The sequence below is a fragment of the Ambystoma mexicanum genome, chromosome 6p, assembly GCF_040938575.1.
Source record: "Ambystoma mexicanum isolate Mex_15411 chromosome 6p, UKY_AmexF1_1, whole genome shotgun sequence".
In the NCBI taxonomy this organism is placed as follows: domain Eukaryota; kingdom Metazoa; phylum Chordata; class Amphibia; order Caudata; family Ambystomatidae; genus Ambystoma; species Ambystoma mexicanum.
Genome location: NC_090935.1, coordinates 606,063,975 through 606,084,670, shown reverse-complemented (window position 1 = coordinate 606,084,670; position 20,696 = coordinate 606,063,975). Strand labels below are relative to the sequence as shown.

Sequence of the window (20,696 nt, the reverse complement as noted above, 5' to 3'; positions counted from 1 at the left end):
GGGGTTCCCTTAAACGAAACAGGATTCTGGACGGAAGCCTGCAATCCCCCTCCAGGTTCTCAACCTGGCTCACCCCTCCCCCCCCTCCATGAGAATTGTTTCCTTTTTCCGCGGCCCGAGCGGTCATAGGAGAGGTGATCTGGGGGACATGCTTACCGTTTGTGTTGTAGCTTTCCTTTTTATCATCAGCAGATGGGGGGATGTGCGGCTTGCTCATTATCATTTACTGTGCAGATAAGCATATTCCACTACAGGCACGTTTTCATGGTTTTCAAGCTCCTCGGGACCAAGACAATGACATAAGACCTCTCACAAGAGGCCCTCATTCGAGATCTAGTCCAGTACCAAATTCTCCAAAAAAACACAAACGGAGGAAATATCCTGTGGCATCTGTCTCGGACTCGGTACCGGGGAGTTAGAAAGATAATTCTACTCTAATTTCTGTCTCTGAAGACTTTGAGGCTTCCAAATATTTTACGGTTCCACCGGAACAATTATTCAGCAGAACATAACATTGAACAACGCTGTAGAACTATTTCTTGGAGACGTATCCCCAACTACAGAGACACTGAAGTTTCCGCAATCTGAAGAATACCACCTCCAGACCAGACTCTGGGATTGGTACACTGCCACAGTGAGCTATCTGATTGTCAGCTACCACATCTACCCTTGGTTCAATTACAGATTGATCATAGAAAGGTCAATACTAATGCATTATGCCGAATTCGACCCTAGATGACAACTCCTACTTAATTTAGGACTTCATCTGTTAAAGACTGACTCCACGCGCAAGCAGTTACAACGCACAGAGCAAATTGGAAATTTTCTTCTTCCAAAAAATACACTCAAAATTGATGCTGATAATCGTTTGTCTTATTGTTACCACAACTAATGTGACTTACCTCCTGATGAATGTCCGAAATTAGCAAAAGAGAACAGAAAAATGTTGAGTTCCAAGTTCTAGTATAATGTTCTACTAGAGATAAGTATTCAACTCCATTATTGAGTTTGACAACTGAAAGATTGCAGGTGCTTTGAAAGTTGTTGTGAACTAATTGTGTTTATTTATTTAACACCACCCACCTTTCTTGAGGATACTTCGTCACTATTAGTCTTGTGCTTTGTGTTTCACATTTGACAATTTGTCTCGATAACAAAACATTTTTTGTTCTTTTTTAGATTAATAATTTTTCCTGTGATTATTTAGAGACTAATTGTATTATTTGGTCTAACTGTTGATAGATTTGCTAACTACCTTTTGTAATATTGAAAAATCTCCAAGGCTTACGACATGAAAGGGCTTGCGACTCTGCAGAGACTTCGGGCTCATTCCACTGGAGCCAAGGCAGCATCTGTAGCCTTTACCAGGCATGTTCCCATTGTAGACATGTGTGAAGTGGCTACCTTGGCTACCCCACTTGCCTTTTGCAAGCACTATGCTATGGATTCATCTTCTAAAAATGATGCAAAATTTGGCCATGAGGTACTCAGTTGGGAAGGAGGCAGAGCCAGGACGACAGAGACATGAAAAATTAATCTTCATGGTGATTCAGATTCTCTTAGTCCAGGCTCTCCCTCCTTGACAACACCCACCCAGCCATCCCCTACAGTAAGCATATACTTCTAAATTCTACCTGCATCGGCGGAACCACAGGAACTGGGTGTGGAACGTTGGTGACCTAGCGGTAAGGTATGTGCCAGGCGTGCGGAGGAACGCTTGCGTGACGTAGGCCCATCCCCTTCAAAATGTCTTAAGGTGACAGCTATCATTTGCAGCCAACTTTTCTGGCCCGCATGCGGATGCAGGCATTCCCAACCAGTTGTGAAGGAGGGAGAGCGGAACCTGAATCACCATGAAGTTCATTTTTCATATTTCAGGCATGGGGAACCTCTTTGCAACTCAAACCAACAAAAGGTGCCCCCTGTACGCCTCCTTGAAAGCGCAGGGTGATTGATCACAGGGGCACACCTTACTACTTCCGTGGGACAGCCAAAGACTTTATGCCTTTCGGTCATACCATTGGTTCCAAAGGTCTACAAGCTGAAACATACCTGATAGTGCCAAACTGGCCCAAGAGATTTTGGTACTTGGACCAGGGCTGCTTGGATTTTGCCAGACAGGCCAGACCATCTGTATTAGCAAGAGGGGGTGGTCCTGCACCCCAACCTTAGCGGCCTGGTCTCTGAAGACATAGTTTGTAGTCACTTGGGTCTTTCAGGAAAGATCATGTATATCATAAAGGCTGCCAGGAAAGATATGCCAGTAAGCGGACATGATTCTGCCACTGGTGCGTGAAACCCTCTGAAAGTTGGTTTGAACGATGCACTCTTGTTTTTCATGCATTTGGCAGAGATGGGAATCTGAGTTGGCTTGTGCATAACCTACCTTGTGGCGATGGGGACATATCTAACTTCTAGCTCTTGTAAGGGAGGAAGGGTCTTCCAGGCCCCCCTTCATTCCTAACAATGCACCTGATATGCTCATTCCGCGGTCGACAGCACACCTCTGGCCAAGGTGTGAAGTTACCATTGAATGACCCATAACTGTGCATGGCATATGAGCCGCGAGACTCCATTTTGTGTTAGCTACCAACTCCATTTTCTAGTAGGCCGCATGTAAACGCTGAATGCAGCCCTACCCCTCACCCCTTCATTCTCCGCGCACAGCCAGCATGCCAACCCCCCACCTCCTCCCCTCTGGCATCTACGCGGCTGTCCTGTTCTCATGGAAGCTTGGGCGCGAATTGTAACAAGCTAAACACTGTATCTCTCTTCTTCCTTTTACATCATTGCCCTGTGTGTGACCGAGCCGAAGCCTGGAAAAAAACATCCATCTCCACAAACCCGCCTCAGCACTAGCAGACCCTTTCTAAAGAAATATAGACCACAAGCCCCTTAACCCCACACCTCTTTGATGTAACAGTTGCATGCCCCTCGCCCGTGTGCCACCCTGATTCACCCCCATAGCACTAATCCCATGTGTCCATATATTCTTCTCATACTAACAAACAGTAAAAACACCAGCAATAGATCCAAGGATCTATGTGTTTTTGAAATACTGTGTTAGATAAGACACCTGGACTCATGTACTCTTACTTTATTATTGTTCAGGTCAAACGTCTAATGATATATATATTGCATGTTGAGATTTATGAATAATGCATAGATAATGCATAGATATGTGTAGCCAAAAGGGCAAATGTTAGGTAGAATGAATTACAGTGATGTGGACATCGCCTGACCCCGCACCCTTCCCAGATGAGCCCAGCTGACCCGCATGCTCCACGAAGTTACAATCTGAAGCCAACCAATCCTGAAGCATCATCCCTATATGTAACATACTGACCAGTCCCCTTTGTCCAATGAACTTACTAACTGTACCTCCATAGCACACATCATAAATGACATGTTTTTGTAATATAATGTGGATTTGTCCTTTTTTGGGCAGAGCGCTCTCGGAGTAGCAGAGTCCCCTGCGTGCCCCATTTTTACTTTATATAAAGTCCTATCTTTTACCTCACTTGCACTTGGTCCTGGTCTCATTCCCTACTGCGCTGTGTCCATTAGTGTTTCTTATTTGGTTATTTCACTGTAATTGTGGGGAATGCCAGCTTTCACTCTCTAACCGTGTCGCCAGCAAATCCCTTGGTCATGAGGCACTACCATGGTCTATTGAGTCTTCATCCTCCAAGAAGACGGCCCCACCCACAATGGGATCAATGTGGTACTTTCGGCGCTTATGCAGAAGCCATGCAAGCCCGTGGCCTTGACTGATTTCCCTTCAGTCACGATGAAAGCTGCCTTTTTGGTTCTTATCACCTCTGCCTGAAGAATAAATCTAGTGGCTATGCTCTGAAGAACATGCCTCCTGTTTCACAGAAACATGGTGGTGCTAAAAGTGGATCTTAAAGTATTGACAAGGGTAGCCTCTCTGTTTTTTATTAACCAGCCCCTTGTGACAGTTGCCGAGGACAATGCACAGTCTGGATCCGGCAAGGTCACCGAAAAGGTATCTTGAAAGAACAAATGACATCCGGAAGGCATTGTGATTATTTGTGACCTTTTGGCGGTACTACAATGGGAAAAGTGGCCTCAAAGGCAATGCTGGCTAGTTGGTCAGTTACAGTGATCGTCAACAGTTACAGGTTTTTTATAAAATTTCCTCCACATGGACTACATGCCCCCCTTTTAAGGGCTAACTCTGCTTCCATCGCATTCCAAAGCCATGCCCTCGTTATTGATATTTGCCAGACAGACACAACCACTAAGGCTCAGAACCAAACCAAATAAGAAATATCAGTTAATGGTAATACTGTCATACACACAAAAATACGCATACCAACACAACATTTCATCATAAATACATGAAGATACGTGTAGTGCAAATATAATAAAATCCCAACTCACTACCGAATACACCCTGAAAACATTATGGTGCAAAAGAAATGGACTGTTCACAATTATAATCATTTGTGGTCACACTGGATTATAAATGTGAACAGTCTATTAAATTAATTCTCTAATTTGGTTTGGTTCTGAGCCTTAGTTGGTGCCATGCCTATTGATGGCTTAGGGACTGAGTATATATGAATTATTGTTGACACATTTGTCTCATGTGACACCTTCTTTGTGTATTTGTTTTGATATTATTTTTGCCTCAATGTCAAGGCGTGCTGGGGCACGCCTGCTGTTTTTGATAGGCATCTCTTGGACGGGGGACAGCAGGTAGGATGGGCAGCTTTGTTAAGGCTACACTGGTGCCTGTGCTGACAAGGCTATCACTAAGCAGACCGTGACCAGTTTGATATTCCTCTGTATCTCCGATTGGTACGACCTGGCTGGGAAAGAGGTGTCCCAGAGTCTCAAAGCTCATTCAACCAGAGGCCTGGTCGACTATTTCTGCTTTGGGGAGGAGTGTCCCTGTGTTCGATATCTGTCAAGTAGCTACCAGGGCCCCCCTGCACATGTTTGACAAATATTGCCTTGATTCCTCGCTAGGTGAGGACGCTCACTTTGGCCGGGCGATCTGCTAAATTCTTCTGATTCAGGTGATGGTTTCTCATTCTCCTGCCTCCTCCATGTCTCCTGCTAAGTGAGTCTATTTAAGGGGCGGAATCAGTGAGAGGAAGGAATCTTTTAGAATAACAAATAACTCCCCTCTAACTGGATGCCACAGATTCCTCCTCGCACTCCAAACCTGCGTCTTTGGTGAATAGCTCGTACAGCTCCTGCTGCTCTGCATCCCCTCAGCTGCTGAGTGCTACAGAAAAAGGTGGCACCGAGGTCATGGGCACAGCCGGCTCCAAATATCCTGCCCCAGATGCCATGTCCAGCGTCCAGGGTGCTCATTGGCGCAAAGCAATTCAGAGCTGCAACATGCATCCCCGGGTGGCTGGAAAAATGTGAGGACAGCTGGCGCTGGGAGAAGATATATCTAAGATGAGGAATCTGTTGGAGGAAGGACTCATCCACCAGAAACGCGGCCAACAATATAAAAATGTATTGATGGTGGATTCCCAGCCCCATATATAACGTAGCTGTCTAATTACAAACAGCTCGTGGCAAAACCTTCCCCCTGCAGTTGCAAGCAAGGCTGCAGCCGATTTCACAGCCCTCTTCGGTATTCACATGTATATTTAATGTTTTGTAACTTTTGCACTGGCAGAAGAAATGTGAAGTGAATACATCCAGGGAGCTAACAACGTCTAATTATTATTGCAACCAGTATTCTAGACAGTCTTTTTGCTGAATTTGACAGCCTTTAAATATAATGTGACGGTGCACACATCTTGTGTTGTATGTCTCCTGCACTTACTCTGTTAAAGTTCTCTAAAAAAAAAATATCACTAAACGTGCACAGTTGTGAATTTGAGATTGGAATATGAAGATTGTCTAATGATATGCAGTGTATTAATATTGTCGTGATTGTCCCTTTTCTTATCCGCCTAGATTGTGGGAAATCTCCTGTATTATCGGTACATGAACCCGGCCATTGTTGCCCCGGACGGTTTCGATATCATTGACATGACGGCAGGAGGCCAGATCCACTCGGATCAGAGGAGGAACTTGGGTTCCGTGGCCAAGGTCTTGCAGCACGCTGCTTCTAACAAGCTGTTTGATGGTGAAAATGCACATCTGTCATCAATGAATAATTATCTATCAGACACGTATGAAAAGTTCAGGTGCGCAACATTTATCATACTCAGAGAAATGTATTTGAATGCAATTTGCTTTCAAGCAAGCCATTGGTTAAGTAACTGCTATCAGAAACGAAATCTAATATATCAGCACAATATACATGAAGTATTTTGAATCTGTGCGCCTTTCTCTCTGACCCTCTTTTACTGCACCTTTTGCTTTTCTCAGCTTGTTTTTTGGAAGCACCCTTTTATCTTATTTTAAATTTTATTTGACTTTCATATTTGATTTCCCACATTGTTTTAATGGGATGTATTTGGTTTTTTCCTTTAAATAATATTTTCCTATTTTACCAGACCTGTAATAGTATGGCTACTAAATCTGCTGAAGGACACTGTATTAAAATTCTACCTCTCAACTCTTGGGGTGGTCCATTAGCAAAGGTCAATACTAGTTAACCCCCTAAGAAGTCTGTGTTCTCATCACCCAGACTCTAGCCAATAGTCACAATCTCTGGGCAGGCCAATCATCATCCAGAATCCTTCAATTAGGATTGCATGTAGCTATATTTCCACCTGCAGGAATAAGAAACACAAGCAAAAGATGAAGTTCAAGAGCCACAGAGCATCTCCTACCTCTTAAAACAAACACAACTAGGCCACGATCTCTGCAACACATGAGTCGAGGGCTTGTTAATGTTAGGTGTCCTGGTTCCACAGGGAGTTTGAATGATCCATCATCTCCAGTGAATGCTTAGTGTTTTGCCACTTGGCTTACTCGAGCAAGTAGATACATTTTACAGCGCCTTAATTATTTTATCTACATTTTGTTGCACTAAAAATAGGACAAACGCATACAAAATAATTTGATAGATGCCTTTCCATATATATTACATGTTTCCTCCATTTTGTTCATAATTATGAAATAGTTAGGACTTTCTAAACTTTTACTTAAAAAGTTGGCTTCCTTTAGCAAAACCTCACATGGTGCTATAACATGGACACCCCCTTTAGATTCACTGATTCCACAATAGACCTACTCAAATCCAACGTCTGATAGAAGCCTGCTGGTCTACTGAGGGTCAACTGGATCATTTCTTCACTCGTCTCTGGTGCGGCTACCAAATGGCTTTAGTGTCTGAGTTCTTCTCCGAGATCCTGGTGATGAACTGTGGCTTGGATGTCATCTGACCATTGTGTGTGTTCTGCAAAGTTCTTAAAATGAGCTATTTACCCAACAAGTCATGCTGATGTCCATGAGTGTGTGTCGTATGGAACATACACAAGTTCATAGAAAGAGAGGAGTCGAAGGCTACCCTTGTCATTGACGCACAGGTGGTCACCTTCTGTTAGCAGTGAGGCTAGTTCAACATATGTATACTAGCTCTTGAAAAAGATCACCAAGAAATTGAAATGTTTCCAAACACAAACATTTATTTTAAATTTCATACACAGAACATAGTTGTTTTAAAAAGAACACATGTGCCTTATTAGGTACGAATGGTATGCATAATCTAAAATCCAAAATAAATATGCATATTGTCAATGTCTGCATATTGCTACATTTTGAGCAATACATGAAATAATAGTCCCCTACTATTTACTAATCCATCTATATGCATATTTATTTTGGATTTGTTCTATGTATGAAATTAAAACATTTTGTTTTTGTTTGGAAACATTTCTATTTCTTGGTGATCTTTTTCAAGAGCTAGTATACATATGTTGAACCAGCCTCACTGCTTACAGAAGGTGACCACCTGTGTGTCAATGACAAGGGTAGCCTTTGACTCCTCTCTTTCTATAATCCTGTTTAACCCTCTGGAGTCAGGCCCCCATACAAAAAAGAGGATCCCTGCCCCCATCTCACACAACACATAAACAAGTTCTCCATTAGAATATGAAACCACATGCTTTGTGGAACAGATCGTATCTGTCCAGTACGGGTCCTGCTTTTTGATGGGGCTAACCCATGGTAAGGTGCCCCCTCCAGGTCCAGGAGAATTCTCCCTTGGCCCTCCCTGTTGTCTACAGCTGTGCGCAGTTCTTGAGGTGTAGCTAGCACTGGGACATTAATGGCTGGGATTCCGGTGGCTCTAATGGTAACCCCACTTTAGGGGAAAAGAACTGCCCTTTTTCCAATATCCCTTGCATTGGTAAAATCACTGAAATAATTGTGGCGACCCAACTAATGAGAGTTAGCAATAGTAGTAAACGTCTCCATGCTAAATGAGGATTTCTTCCTCTTTGGAGTACTGAAACATGCCGCCTCCTTCCAGAGGTAGAACATCCTTGAGGAATTAGACTAAAAGAGACCAGCATTTATTTGATGGTACTTTTCTGCAGTCTATGACACTGTCAGTCGAGCACACTTAATAATAGCATGGGGTTTTGGGTCAAAGAGCTGGTTTGGATAGCTAACCACCTCCTAGACTGATCCACCCAAGAGAAGATAGAGGGTTTCAGATCTTAACTAAGTATATATACGTGTGTGAGGCCCCGCAGGGATCCATTATACATATCTCCCTTTGATATGTCAGGGCTTCAGTGAAATCATTAACAGAGCTTATTAAATTGCTCATCCCTGCCTATCAATCGCATGCAGAATATTCCTAGATTTGGCTGAACATTGCAACTAAGTGGTCAGATAATTAGCGCATTATACCTCCTTTCAAAGAGGTATAGAGGGGAAAAAGGGCCTGCTTCCATTTATTGATTTAAGGGTCCTGCTTTCAAGAGTACTATAGATTGGGGGAACTGCATTTAATGGTGATTCAAAAGCAGACAACTTGGGAATTGTATTTCACAATCATTACGCAAGTTAACCTGGTGTCAACGAAAAACTGACATCCATTTTCATGTGATTTAAGAAAATCCATACCCACAGATGCCCCTGAAAATGTGTCACTCGACGTATGGTGTTTACTGGATTGGACTACTGTAATGCAACTCTGGTCACAGTAAATATTTGACTCCGCAGTTGCAATTCCTGCTGAAGAAAGCAGCATGGAGGGTTTTTGCCATGCAACCATGGGATCAACTGGTACCAGCTCTGATGGTGCAAGGTTGGCTTCCCATTGAACAAAGAATCACCCTCACGGCCTTGAGCATCATCCAAAAGGTCCTGTTGAATATGGGGCCTTCCGACCTGAAAGCAAGCCTCTGAAAATGTGAGCCCTTTTCTGATCTCTTAATTTAAGTGAGGAGATTAGTGGTGCAAAACATGTCTGGTGACCGAGAGAGGGCACAGATGGTGACAGATTGTCTTGGGAGGATAGCTCAGGGGCAACGTGCTCACCTTGGAGCGTAGACGACACGGAGCAACAAGGGTTCGATCCCCGGGACTGCGCTTAGAAACCTCTGGGTATTAAGCGCATTATAAATAGCCTATCATATCATATAACAGAGTATAAAACGAGTTCAAGATTAAGTCGTATTGAGCGGTGGGCAGAGAAAAACAACAATTTAGAGGATGTATTAACATGTTCACCCACCTCCCAAATTTGAGTACGTAATATTCTTAAAAGGTAAGTCACCCAACTCCATACCAACATCACTACCCATAGTTCTGGATCCAGTCATATATTAAACCTCATGCAGAGTTAGGATTTGCTAACGGCAAACATTGCATTTATAAGGATCATGTTGTCTTTATAAATAATCAACTCTCTCATATCAATTCATTGTTGGTTGGGGGGGAGCCTGGGACGACTGAATCATTTCCTAAAATGGAGCCCATCTATTTGTTTTTCCAGACCTCTACATGGCCACTGAGCGATTAACAGCATACTATCTAAGGGCAATACCATTAGTCACATGTATGTACCAGCAAGTCATATCACATGTTTTATTACAGAGCACCTATATTAACATAACAACATTCCAAACCCAACCCCTTACTAGGAGCTCCTATGTGGCACTTGCAGTGGCACTAACCCAGCTCCTACATGGAATATCCATGTTTTCCAGCCCGGAACCCTTTTGAAGGGTCTCCTTTAGTGACACTATAGTAGGGCTTAGTGTTGAACAACACTTTCATGCACAGATCCCTGAATGGCACTCCGGCAGCAGCACTATCATAGCGCTTTGAAGAGAGACCATTTCATGGCAAAAGCACCTGACAAGGCACTTCGAGGTGACATTCTAGAACAGAGCTGAGAGAGGAAACGCTAGTGTTATCTAAGGACAGGGGCAGTCATGACAGCTTGAAGAGCTACGGAATGTCAGGGACAAGTAAGATGGCCACTAGGCTCCCACCCTGAAAGATTGAAAACTCAGCCATCAGAACATTGACACTTATAATGTGGCAAAGAGACAGTATGATAGCAAAATATTTAGGAGGTGTTGAGATTATACACCCTGTACTAGAATAACACGCAACCTCCTCTAAACATATCGTTTTAGGGGTCAGAACTGCACCCTACAGAGAATGTACCCCCATAGGCCCAGCAGCTGAACAATGGATGAGTGATGTCACTGCTCAAACAAGGGAGAGAAATGTAGGATCTACGTTGAAAAAGCCAATCCCAAAAGCTTGAGTTACAAAATTGCGAAACCCACTTGTTTGCGTTTTGTAACTCGAGCTGTTTCAATTTTGGTTGTTTGTTCCCCGCTGCACATTCAATGTATGCAGGGGACACCCCTGCAACCCCAGCGGCCCATAATACCGAAGCAGGGGAGCAGGGGACACCACTGCAATAACTTCTACCCCTTGTTCAAAAGCGCATTCATCTTTTTGTGTTCGACCATTTCAGCCGAAACGGAAATGTAACCCTGTGCTCACCAGCAGTAGCTTCCAAAGGAAAACACACAAAGAATAGGGGGTTAGACCGACGCCAACCAAGAAGAAATTTTAGATCTGCCAAACTGGTGTCCCTTCCAAACTTCAGGGAGAACCACCATGGGGACTGCTCTCTGGTTTGGTGGGGTCTAAAAGCTGGAAATCAAACCAGAATGTAACCACAAAAGATTTAAAGACTAAGTCATGGCTTTTCAAGCAGGCCTTTAGCTGCTCAGGGAGCAGCTTAAACTTCGACTTCTCACTCTGCAACCCACTTTTATCTGTTTTTGCTTCTCTTAAGTGGCAATATCCTTGCATTGTGATTGATTATAATGTGCACTTGTTTGCCCTTTGGAGTCCTGTCTCCTAACCCTATTTCCCTGGTTATATTGCACAATGTTCTGCTGTTTGTGGGCTCTTTGCAGTAGTCTATTGACTCCCCACACCACGCAACGTGTCTTTCTAGGCATGTGACACTTCATTTACTGTCAACCTAAAACAAATTGCAAACATGCTGGACGTGTTTAGCACTCTCACACTTGGAAACTAAAGAATTATTGAAGTATTATGAGCAACGTTTTAGTATTACTAGAATTCCATGAGCGCAGACTAGTTCAAAGAGGAACTCTTGCAGAGGAACAACGATAGGCTCTGTCTGATCAAATGGTGGTCGACGGCATTGTTAGAGGTACAGGAGTTGATTCATTTTCTTCCTAATAACCTGAAGACCTGCAGCCAATCAGACTGGCTTTCAACCGCTGGAGGGCAGCCTTAAGACGTGGAGTATTTGGTAGAGGATTCCAGTGTGACAATGGTCAATGGACAGACCCTGTTATTACCTCAAAGTACCCATGTTATTTAACATTTGGATTTCCACGTGTCAAAGGTGATTGGTGTACCCAGAGACTGACTGTCCCTGAGATGTGATTTGAGTGTCACTGGAGGCGCATGGTAGATGACCATTGACTCGAATGTGGCCCTTTATATATGCCCTGTGGCACAAGTCTGCTTGTTTAAGATGTTTATTCATAAGGGTTACTTCTGATGAATCTGCTGCCAGAGATGGATTCTAAATGCTCATTAGGAGGCAGTCCGAGACCGGCGTATGTGGAGGTCCCCGTGTATGCAGATGATGTCACATTTCCGTAGCTCACTCCAATAGGTCCCCATCCGGAAAATAGGGTAGTGGCACTGATGTTCTATTGTGCCAAGAATGGGATGCATGCTAACATCTCAAAAACTAAGGTTTGGAATTTGGAAAGAAGACAAATAATTGTGTGTGTGCACGTGGGAGTACAAGTAGTTTAAAATACCTTCATTGACATGTTCACCTTAGTTTGGTGGGATAGTTCACAAAGTAAAGCCAAATATAAAGGGCATATTTCAATAAAACAATGAACTCCGTTTTTTCTTTTGAACTACTTGTTCATAAGCTTATTGGCCAACAATAGTCCTTATGATAACCTATTGAGACTGTTAGTAGGATGTGGGTTGTGGTAGTGAGATGAAATCTCTTGAGTACTTGAGTGCCTCATGCCTCATTAGCCACTGCTGCAAGACTCTGCTTGACCCATTATCGGATTGCCATTATTAGACACTACTGAGAAACATTTCGTATTTTGAGCATTCAGGTTACAAGTTAGAAAAAACCTATGAAGAGTCAAGATCATTGCATACGCAATCCTGCCTTGCAAATCTACAAACATGTCAAAGAAGAATATTGGGGTCTTCTGAGAGACACACATGCTGTACTGAAATTACATCACATGTAGGCCAGTGGAAGGTATTGGGCTGGGGATGTGATCAAGCCTCAGTCTACTTTGTCCAGACACACTCCTCATACAGCATTTCAGAAACTAAATGTTTAAAAACTTCTATTTTAAATATTTTCTATTAAAACTGAAACAAGCTCTACACCCCCTGAGAGGTTTAGGTAGGCCTGGGACCTCACAAATAACTAATGAGGAAAAAAAATGCATTTGTTAATTTCTCCTGAATATTGGATGGTGATCCTCTGCATATTTTGCTAACAGGCACGACAGCGTGACAGAGACCAGCCGGTCTGTGTCGGTCCGTGGCAGATGTGGCGCTGTTTGTAGTCACTCTGCACCCGCCATCCTAGAAGGTAGCCATTGCAAAAGGGACCTTGACTGTATCTCTAGTACTGACCTTCTACAGGATCTATCTCGTACATAATCTATCATTGACTGCACGGATCACTATCTTAACTTGATGACATGTCTGCAAAACAATTGCAGTTGCATTGCACCGTTAAACATCATTAATTCTCAGCATTGCAAAAAAAAACTGAATTAGCTGAAAATAGACCCAATGTGTTGTTTCTTGCTATTAAACTTCTTTCTACCCCTGACGATAGGAACTCCAGTCTGCCAGCATCATTCACTATGGCTAATGAGTTTAATTGTTTTTTTCAAGAAAAGATGAACACTGTGAATGTCTGTCCTGCTAACAATAAGGCCAGCCCAGGGACACCCAATGTTTTACATCTACTCTCACTTATTTCTCCCTCCCCCTCTCCTCTAACTGTGCTTGGCGACTTTAACATCCATCTTCCTTCTCCCCCCCAATTTTCTCCCCTCCTCTCTATCCTTGACTACTACCTCCTCTCCCCCCTTCCTTCTTCCCCTACTCACTCCTCTGGTTCCACTCTTGACCTCATCTTCAACTCCTCCTATCCCTCCTCCCCTGTCTCCTCTCTCCCTGTCTATCTCTCTGACCATGCATTACTCTCGTTCTCCCTTTCTCCTCGCTCTTCTTCCACTATTACTAATCCCTCAGTTCCAATCTACTCACGTCGTCACCTGCGTGATTTCGACACTACCCTCTTCTCTGACACCTGCTCTTCGTCTCTTCCATCTCACCATGACTTTGCAATACTCTCTCCTGATGATGCTCTCTCTTCCCTCTCATCTTCCATCTCCACTGCCCTTGACCATCTCTATCCCCTTTCTCTCTTCCGCCCCACTCAGAAACCTCCTCAACCCTGGCTTACCTCCGATCTTCGTTTTATGTGGCGCCTTCTCAGGCGCCTTGAAAGACTTTGGCTCAAAACTCCCTCCCTCTCTAATCAAACCTCTTACTTCTCCTACCATGCACTTTACAACTCTTGCCTTGCTACGGCCAAATCCACCTACTACTCTAACCTTCTACAGTCTCAAGCCTCACATCCTCGTCGGATTTTTCAAACTCTTTCCCGCCTCCTCTCTCCTCTCTCTCCTGACCCCTCATCTAATTCCACACTTTCTCCCTCTGACTTCGCCAACTACTTTTCCTCCAAAATTATCACACTCAGGCAAAAAATTAACTCCCTCTCTGACTCTCTCTCTTCTCCTCCCCCCTCTCCTCCTTCTTCCAGCATGTCTGTTTTCTCATCTGTTTCCCCTTCCGAAGTATCCTCCCTTCTATCCAAAGCCCACCCCACAGCCGCCCCCTCTGACACTCTCCCCTCCGTTCTCATCCCTAAAACTTACCCTCTTCTTATCCCTTACCTTACCCCTTTCTTCAACTCCTGCCTCTCCTCATCTATCTTTCCCTTTGCTTTCAAACATGCAACAAGCATTCCTATTCTTAAGAAACCCTCTGCTGATCCACTGCTCACTGCCAGCTACAGACCTATCTCTCTTCTGCCTTTCCTTTCTAAACTCCTTGAACGCCTCGCCTACGCTCAACTCTCCTCCTTTGTCTCGTCTTCCTCTCTCCTTCCTCCTTTCCAATCTGGCTTCCGTCCCAAACATTCCACTGAAACTGCTCTCACCTCGATTCTCAACTCGCTCCTCTCTGCTCGCCATGCGAAGCAATCCTCCATACTTATTCTCCTTGATCTCTCTGCCGCTTTTGACACTGTTGATCATCCTCTCCTGCCCCACACTCTCTCCTCCTTCGGGTTCAAAGGCCCTGTTCTAAAATGGCTCTCCTCTTACCTTTCCTCTCGTTCCTTTGCTGTTTCATGGGGAGGCCAGACCTCTTCTTCCTTCCCTCTTATTTACGGTGTTCCTCAAGGCTCTGTACTTGGCCCTTTCCTCTTCTCTCTCTATACCTCCCTCATTGCCCCCGTCATCTCCTCCTTTGGCATCTCCCATCATTTCTATGCGGATGACACCCAACTCTTTCTCTCTTTCTCCTCCTTCACACCTGACCTCCACCTTACAGCCATCAAGAACTGGATGTCCTCCCGCTTTCTCTCACTTAACACTGATAAAACTGAAGTCCTTTTCTTCCCCGCTAACTCTCTTCCCCCTCCCTCAACTCCCCCTTTCATCCACTTTCCTCCTTCCAATCTCCCTATCTCCACTCACGCTCGCAACATCGGTGTTCCTTTTGACTCCTCTCTCACCTTCTCGTAACACATTTCACTCACCTCCCGCTCCTGCAGATACCACCTCTACAATATTCGCAAAATCCGTCCCTCCCTCACATTCCATGCTACCAAACTCCTAATCTCCTCACTCATCTTTTCCCGCCTCTTCTACTGCTCCTCTATAATTTTCGGTCTTCCCTCATCTCAGCTTGCCCCTCTTAAATCTATATACCACTCTGCCATTCGAACCCTCTGTCTCCTTACCTCCCGTAACTCCATTTCCTCTTCGCTCTCTCGACTAGGTTGGCTACCTTTCCACCTACAACTAAAATTCCACTTTCTCTGCCTTGTTTTCAAATCCCTTCATGGTCTTGCCCCTCCTTATCTCTCCTCCCTTCTCTCCTTCTACTCCCCCTCTCGCTCCCTTCGTTCCGCTGACCACTTCCTGCTCTCTGTACCTCTGTAGGGTATTATAAAATGGGTTCCCTTTAATGTGCAAATGGCAGTGTGAGACACGCTTGCCACGCCCAGTAGGTACTCTATGATCACTTTCCCGGCCTGCAACGCACCATAAATAAGTAGGGTATTTTGTGGAGATTTGGGGCCTGACGGTATTTTCTTACCGCCGAAATATAACTTAGCAACAATCACTCCTTGTATTCAGATTGGGCCATGTACAACAATAATACAGTGAACATGCATTATTTCAGCACCCAGGCCTGCATATTTGGTATGCGTGGGTGGTAGGCGTGGTTGGTGGTATTTTGGTGAGCATAATTCCCTTGTTTTATTTGTGGCCCCAATGTCCAGAATCCCTTATCTTTGCTTAGATTTTTCGTGTAATCACTAGAGAGACCTCAGACCTACATTTTAGGAATACCACATTTTTCAGTGTTAGTGTGCCACCATGGGCGATCTCACTGACTTATTTACGACAGAGAGCTATATATGGTAATCTCGTGGTAATTTCCACTACCTTATATACGGTAGGGAGCTATGTTCAGAGAGTCTCTCTTCCCGTTGGTTCATGTACCTCCAACGAGCTATGCTACAGTCACTCACAACGGTTCATACTGAATCTGACATGCACACATCTGTCTTAAAATGACCATTGCACTGTTTAAAATCTCCCCACATTATCACTGTATTGGTAAATAGAAGACACACCACCCGTCTGCTTTCAAATATTTTTCTGTATTATAAAAGTTGCATTTAAACACGATCTCACTCTTTACAGAAATAACTAAAACAGCACAGTAACAGCTTTGTCTATGACACACTGCAAAGAGAGTGGCGGAGAACAGAACTCAAATTGCAACATTAGCATTTGATTAAGGCATGCACAGGAATCCTACACTGACTGCATATTCTCATACACACTAAGCTCCCACACTTATGTAATTACCTTATATGTTCAGTGAAGTTTTCTTTAGCTGTTCTCTTTCTGAGTGTGGCTCCCTTGAAGATTAACCCCAGTAAAAGGATCGCCTGCCTTCTCAAACCGGGGTCATTGCCTGGAATTCTCAGCTTTTGCAGATAGGAATGCTCCAACCAGGAAAAGGTCTTCCTCCCAGCTCTGCCAAATCTTGACTGACTCTCTCCTTTCTCAAAAACCCCCCAGCAAAAGCCTGATCACTCCCTCTAGCATGATACTTGCTATGACGCTGCTCCAATCAGAATTAATCACGCCATCTCCTCCTTCTCTACACAATGGCTCATTTTTATAGTAATACTTTGTAACCAACTGATTTCCTGTTCTTTCGAGCTCTTTTGCTTCCTGAATTTATGTGGACAGGGCAGCAGAGAAAAAAAAATGGATGTGCGTTTAAAAGTTCACTTTCAGAATAGGCCTAATTCTGCAGTGGAGACACATTTTTATTAGTGGATTATGTTTCATTAGTCATGTTAGTTGTCAGTAAGGTTAGTTATTATTTTCAAATGTGTCTCTCGCACCATAGGCATTTCAGGTGAAAAATAGTGTGCATTTTTGAATGTGCACGTGTACTTTTAACTGTAAAAATAGATTTGCATCTTATATGTTAAAATCGTTTTTGACTGAATGGCCTGTCTTTCCTTGTTAATCTGGTAACACATATAGCAATGCACCGCACCCTTGTGGTGGTGCTGCAAAAAAAAAATTGCTACCTGTGCAGTAGTGCTGTACTCTGTGCTGTTTGCTACCTGTGTAGCAGTGCTGTACTCTGTGCTGTAACACGCCAAATATCCTTACACCTCCTTCCCCTTGCGCTTCGTCCCGGTTCCGTTCTTTCCAACTTCTTGCTCCTCTGCATTGGAACTCTCTCCCCCTCTCAATCCGCTCTTCCACTACCCTCATCTCATTTCGCACTTCCCTTAAATCCTTCCTCCTCGAATTCCTACCTTGAAGCCCCCCCTGCCCTCTCTACTCCCCCTCGTCTTTCCCCTCTTCTAAACCCTCCCCTCCCTTTCCACCTTCCCTTTTCTATTTTACACTCTCTCTCCCTTCCTTCTACTCTCACTCAATCCTTCCCCGCCCCTCCCTTTACTCTCCTGTTCCCACTCCACTTCTCCCCTCTCTGTCAATTGCTCTTTGCACTGTTTTGTTGTTGAATGATTCATGTTGCCACTTTGCTCACATTGTTATTTGTTGTTACTACTCAGTATTTTGTTGTTCCATTGTACAGCGCCTTGGTGTAAAGCGCTCTATAAATAAATAAATCCATCAATATACAGTTGGGACTGATGAAATGATTGATCTTTTAGGGAAGCTTAAACCTACCAACTTAGGATCTGATCTGATTCCAGCCTACCTGGCCAAACAGCATGCTACTGCACTTAGCGTATTGATACGAACTATGGTCAATGCCTCACTATCCCAGGGCTGTGTCCCTCAAGAGCAAAAAACATTATTTCTCACACCATTGCTCAAAAAAACAACATTGGACCATAAAGTTCTTTCTAACTACCGTCCTATAGCTGGCCTGTTATGGACTGCTAAGATTCTGAGAAATATGTGAGAAACCAACTGCAGAATTATGTGGACGAACATGGGATTATCGACTGCTTTCAGTCGGGTTTCAGACCAGGCCATGGCACTAAGACAGCTGTCGTGACAGTTTGGGATGACCTGTTTGGTCCCGCCAATGAATGGGGAAAGTCAGTATGCTTGCCATGCTGGACCAGTTGCCGGCCTTCAACACAGTTGACTTTGAGACCCTCATTGCAAGGCTGTCATCAGTGGCACAGATTTCAGACGAGGCTCTAAAATGGTTTGTATTATTTTTGACCGACCGCACCCAGCAGGTGAAAATGGGATCCCATGTTTCCAATGTTATACCTGTGGAATGTGGGGTACCTCAAGGGTCCTCACTCTCGCCATTGCTGTTCAATATTTACATCCGTGCACTGCTTAATATTTTCACTGATTTCGGTTTGTCATACCACTCATATGCAGGGACCCAAATCTATGTGCGACTCAAGCAACCATGGGAAGCAATAGATCTAGTCGTGTCCTGTGATAGTCGTGTCCTGTGATAATAAGATCAAAAGCTGGATGCTGGAGAACACGCTCCAGCTGAATCCATCAAAGACGGAGGTAACTGGGTTGGGCCCCAAGATATTGGTATGAAACATGGTTCAAAGTAACCCTTGCCCCTCTCTATTTGGATCCCCACCAGATATTCAGATGCAGTGAAGAATCTGGGCTGCATCGTGCAGTCAAGCATGGATTGCAATTCCCAGGTCAGTCAAACAGTCAAATCAGGATACCAGTATACTACCAACTGAGACTCATAAATCCTGTCATTTCACTTATTACTGAGAAGGACCGGCCAACGGTAGTAGGAATACTTACCAACGCCAGGCTGTATTATTGTTACGTCCTTCTCATGGGGGCTCAGAACTTTCAAATGAAACGACTGCAGGTTGCCCAAAACTCTGCCTTTAGGCTTTCTGAATACCAAAGGAATCTCCACTTGCTCCCAGTTCAGCAGAGAGTATTGTTTAAGGTGCTCTGCCTTGTATTCAAGTGTATTCATGGGACGGCACCTGCCTACCTGAATACAAAAATCCAGTAGTACTGCCCACAACAATATCTGCGCTCTAAAGACCAGCACCTTCTGCAGGTTCATTATTGAGAACAACTACATGGGGCAAGAGGAGATTCTCTTCCTTCGGCCTCCGAGCCTGAGATTCTCTCCCCTTGGACCTTCGAAGCACTGAATCCCTGACTGCTTTCAGGAAACAATAAAAAATGAATCTTTTCGTGTAACATCTTTCATTCTCCACGTCAGATTTTGAGTTGGTGCGATGCAGTCTCAGTTGATTCAGCTTTACATCTGCGCATAGATGCCTTCTCTGCCTGGTCCCCCTAGGGTATGTGCACTATAAATAACCATATCAATCAATCTGATCATATGATCTAGCCAGTTACGTTCTCAATGTCTGTTCTATGGTCTTTGGGAGAGTTGTGCGATTTACTTTGATTTCAACTGTTTAATTCCTGGAATTAAGGATGTGGTTGCTTGCATGGACAGTGAACTCCCATGTATTGTACTTAATTTCTATAAACGATTATGATTTTTTGGATTTTGTGTCTGTCGTTCCGCAATTTGACAAATCGTTTCTTATTAGAGGCTCACTCATATTTTTGGCAAAGTTTGAATTGATTTGGGTTCTCAGTATGACTCCTGCATTTTTGCTACGTTTGTCAAGTTCCATGTTTGGTTTAGTTAATTTCGTTACATTTTCTGCAAAGAATTCTAAATGCATCTGTTGTTTATTAAAGTGATTTTATTGCTTCATATGTTTTGTTGCTTAGGTCACAAATAGGTTTGGACCATAGTTGTCATTAAACTCTTATCTTTGAGCAGCGCGCATTCCCCAAGGGAAATGATTTTGTGCATGATAATTTTGCCCAGATTCTCCCGGGGTCCCCACTCTGTTAGAGTGCGCCCTTTTTTAAGTTACTAACTACCCTCTACCTGGCTGCACTCTTGTTGCTTGGCGTGGGGAGATGTTGGATATTCCAAATATTTAGTAGGTACACTGTGAAGATAACCTTGAAAAATAGAATAACACCCACAACAGAGACGTAAGCATAAAATGTACTACAAATAAAAAACAATTAATAAAGCAAACCTAACCCAATTTAAATATTTAATCAAAGCAAATAGTAAAATGGATGAAAAGATAAAGGAAAGGGAGTAGTATGGTTTGGAGCAGGTAAGGACGGTGGAGGAGGGTAGGGCGGGCGATTGCAAAGGGGCAGGAGTATGGCTTCACTGATGGAAATGGGAAAGTGCGAATAAAAGGTTGCTCAGATGATCTGGGTGGGTATAAATAGTTTTCCCCAGTCTAACCGAATAAAAAAATACATGTACACAGAATTTCCATTTTTAGTCAAAACTATAATATAATACATGTGGTAGTTTTTACTTTCTTGATTTAAAATGTTTATTTTTTTATTTTTACTGTTTGCATT

The 20,696-nt window shown here is 43.7% G+C and overlaps 1 protein-coding gene across 2 annotated transcripts in view; it reads left to right on the top strand.

Moving 5' to 3' along the window:
- Positions 1 to 20,696, top strand: part of IQGAP2 (IQ motif containing GTPase activating protein 2) — a 1,674,846-nt gene that overhangs the window by 1,293,561 nt on the left and 360,589 nt on the right. For both annotated transcript variants that reach the window (XM_069627448.1, XM_069627449.1), the window contains one exon: positions 5,950 to 6,182. In XM_069627448.1, coding sequence (XP_069483549.1) covers positions 5,950 to 6,182 — 233 coding nt within the window. The remainder of the gene's footprint in view (positions 1 to 5,949; positions 6,183 to 20,696) is intronic.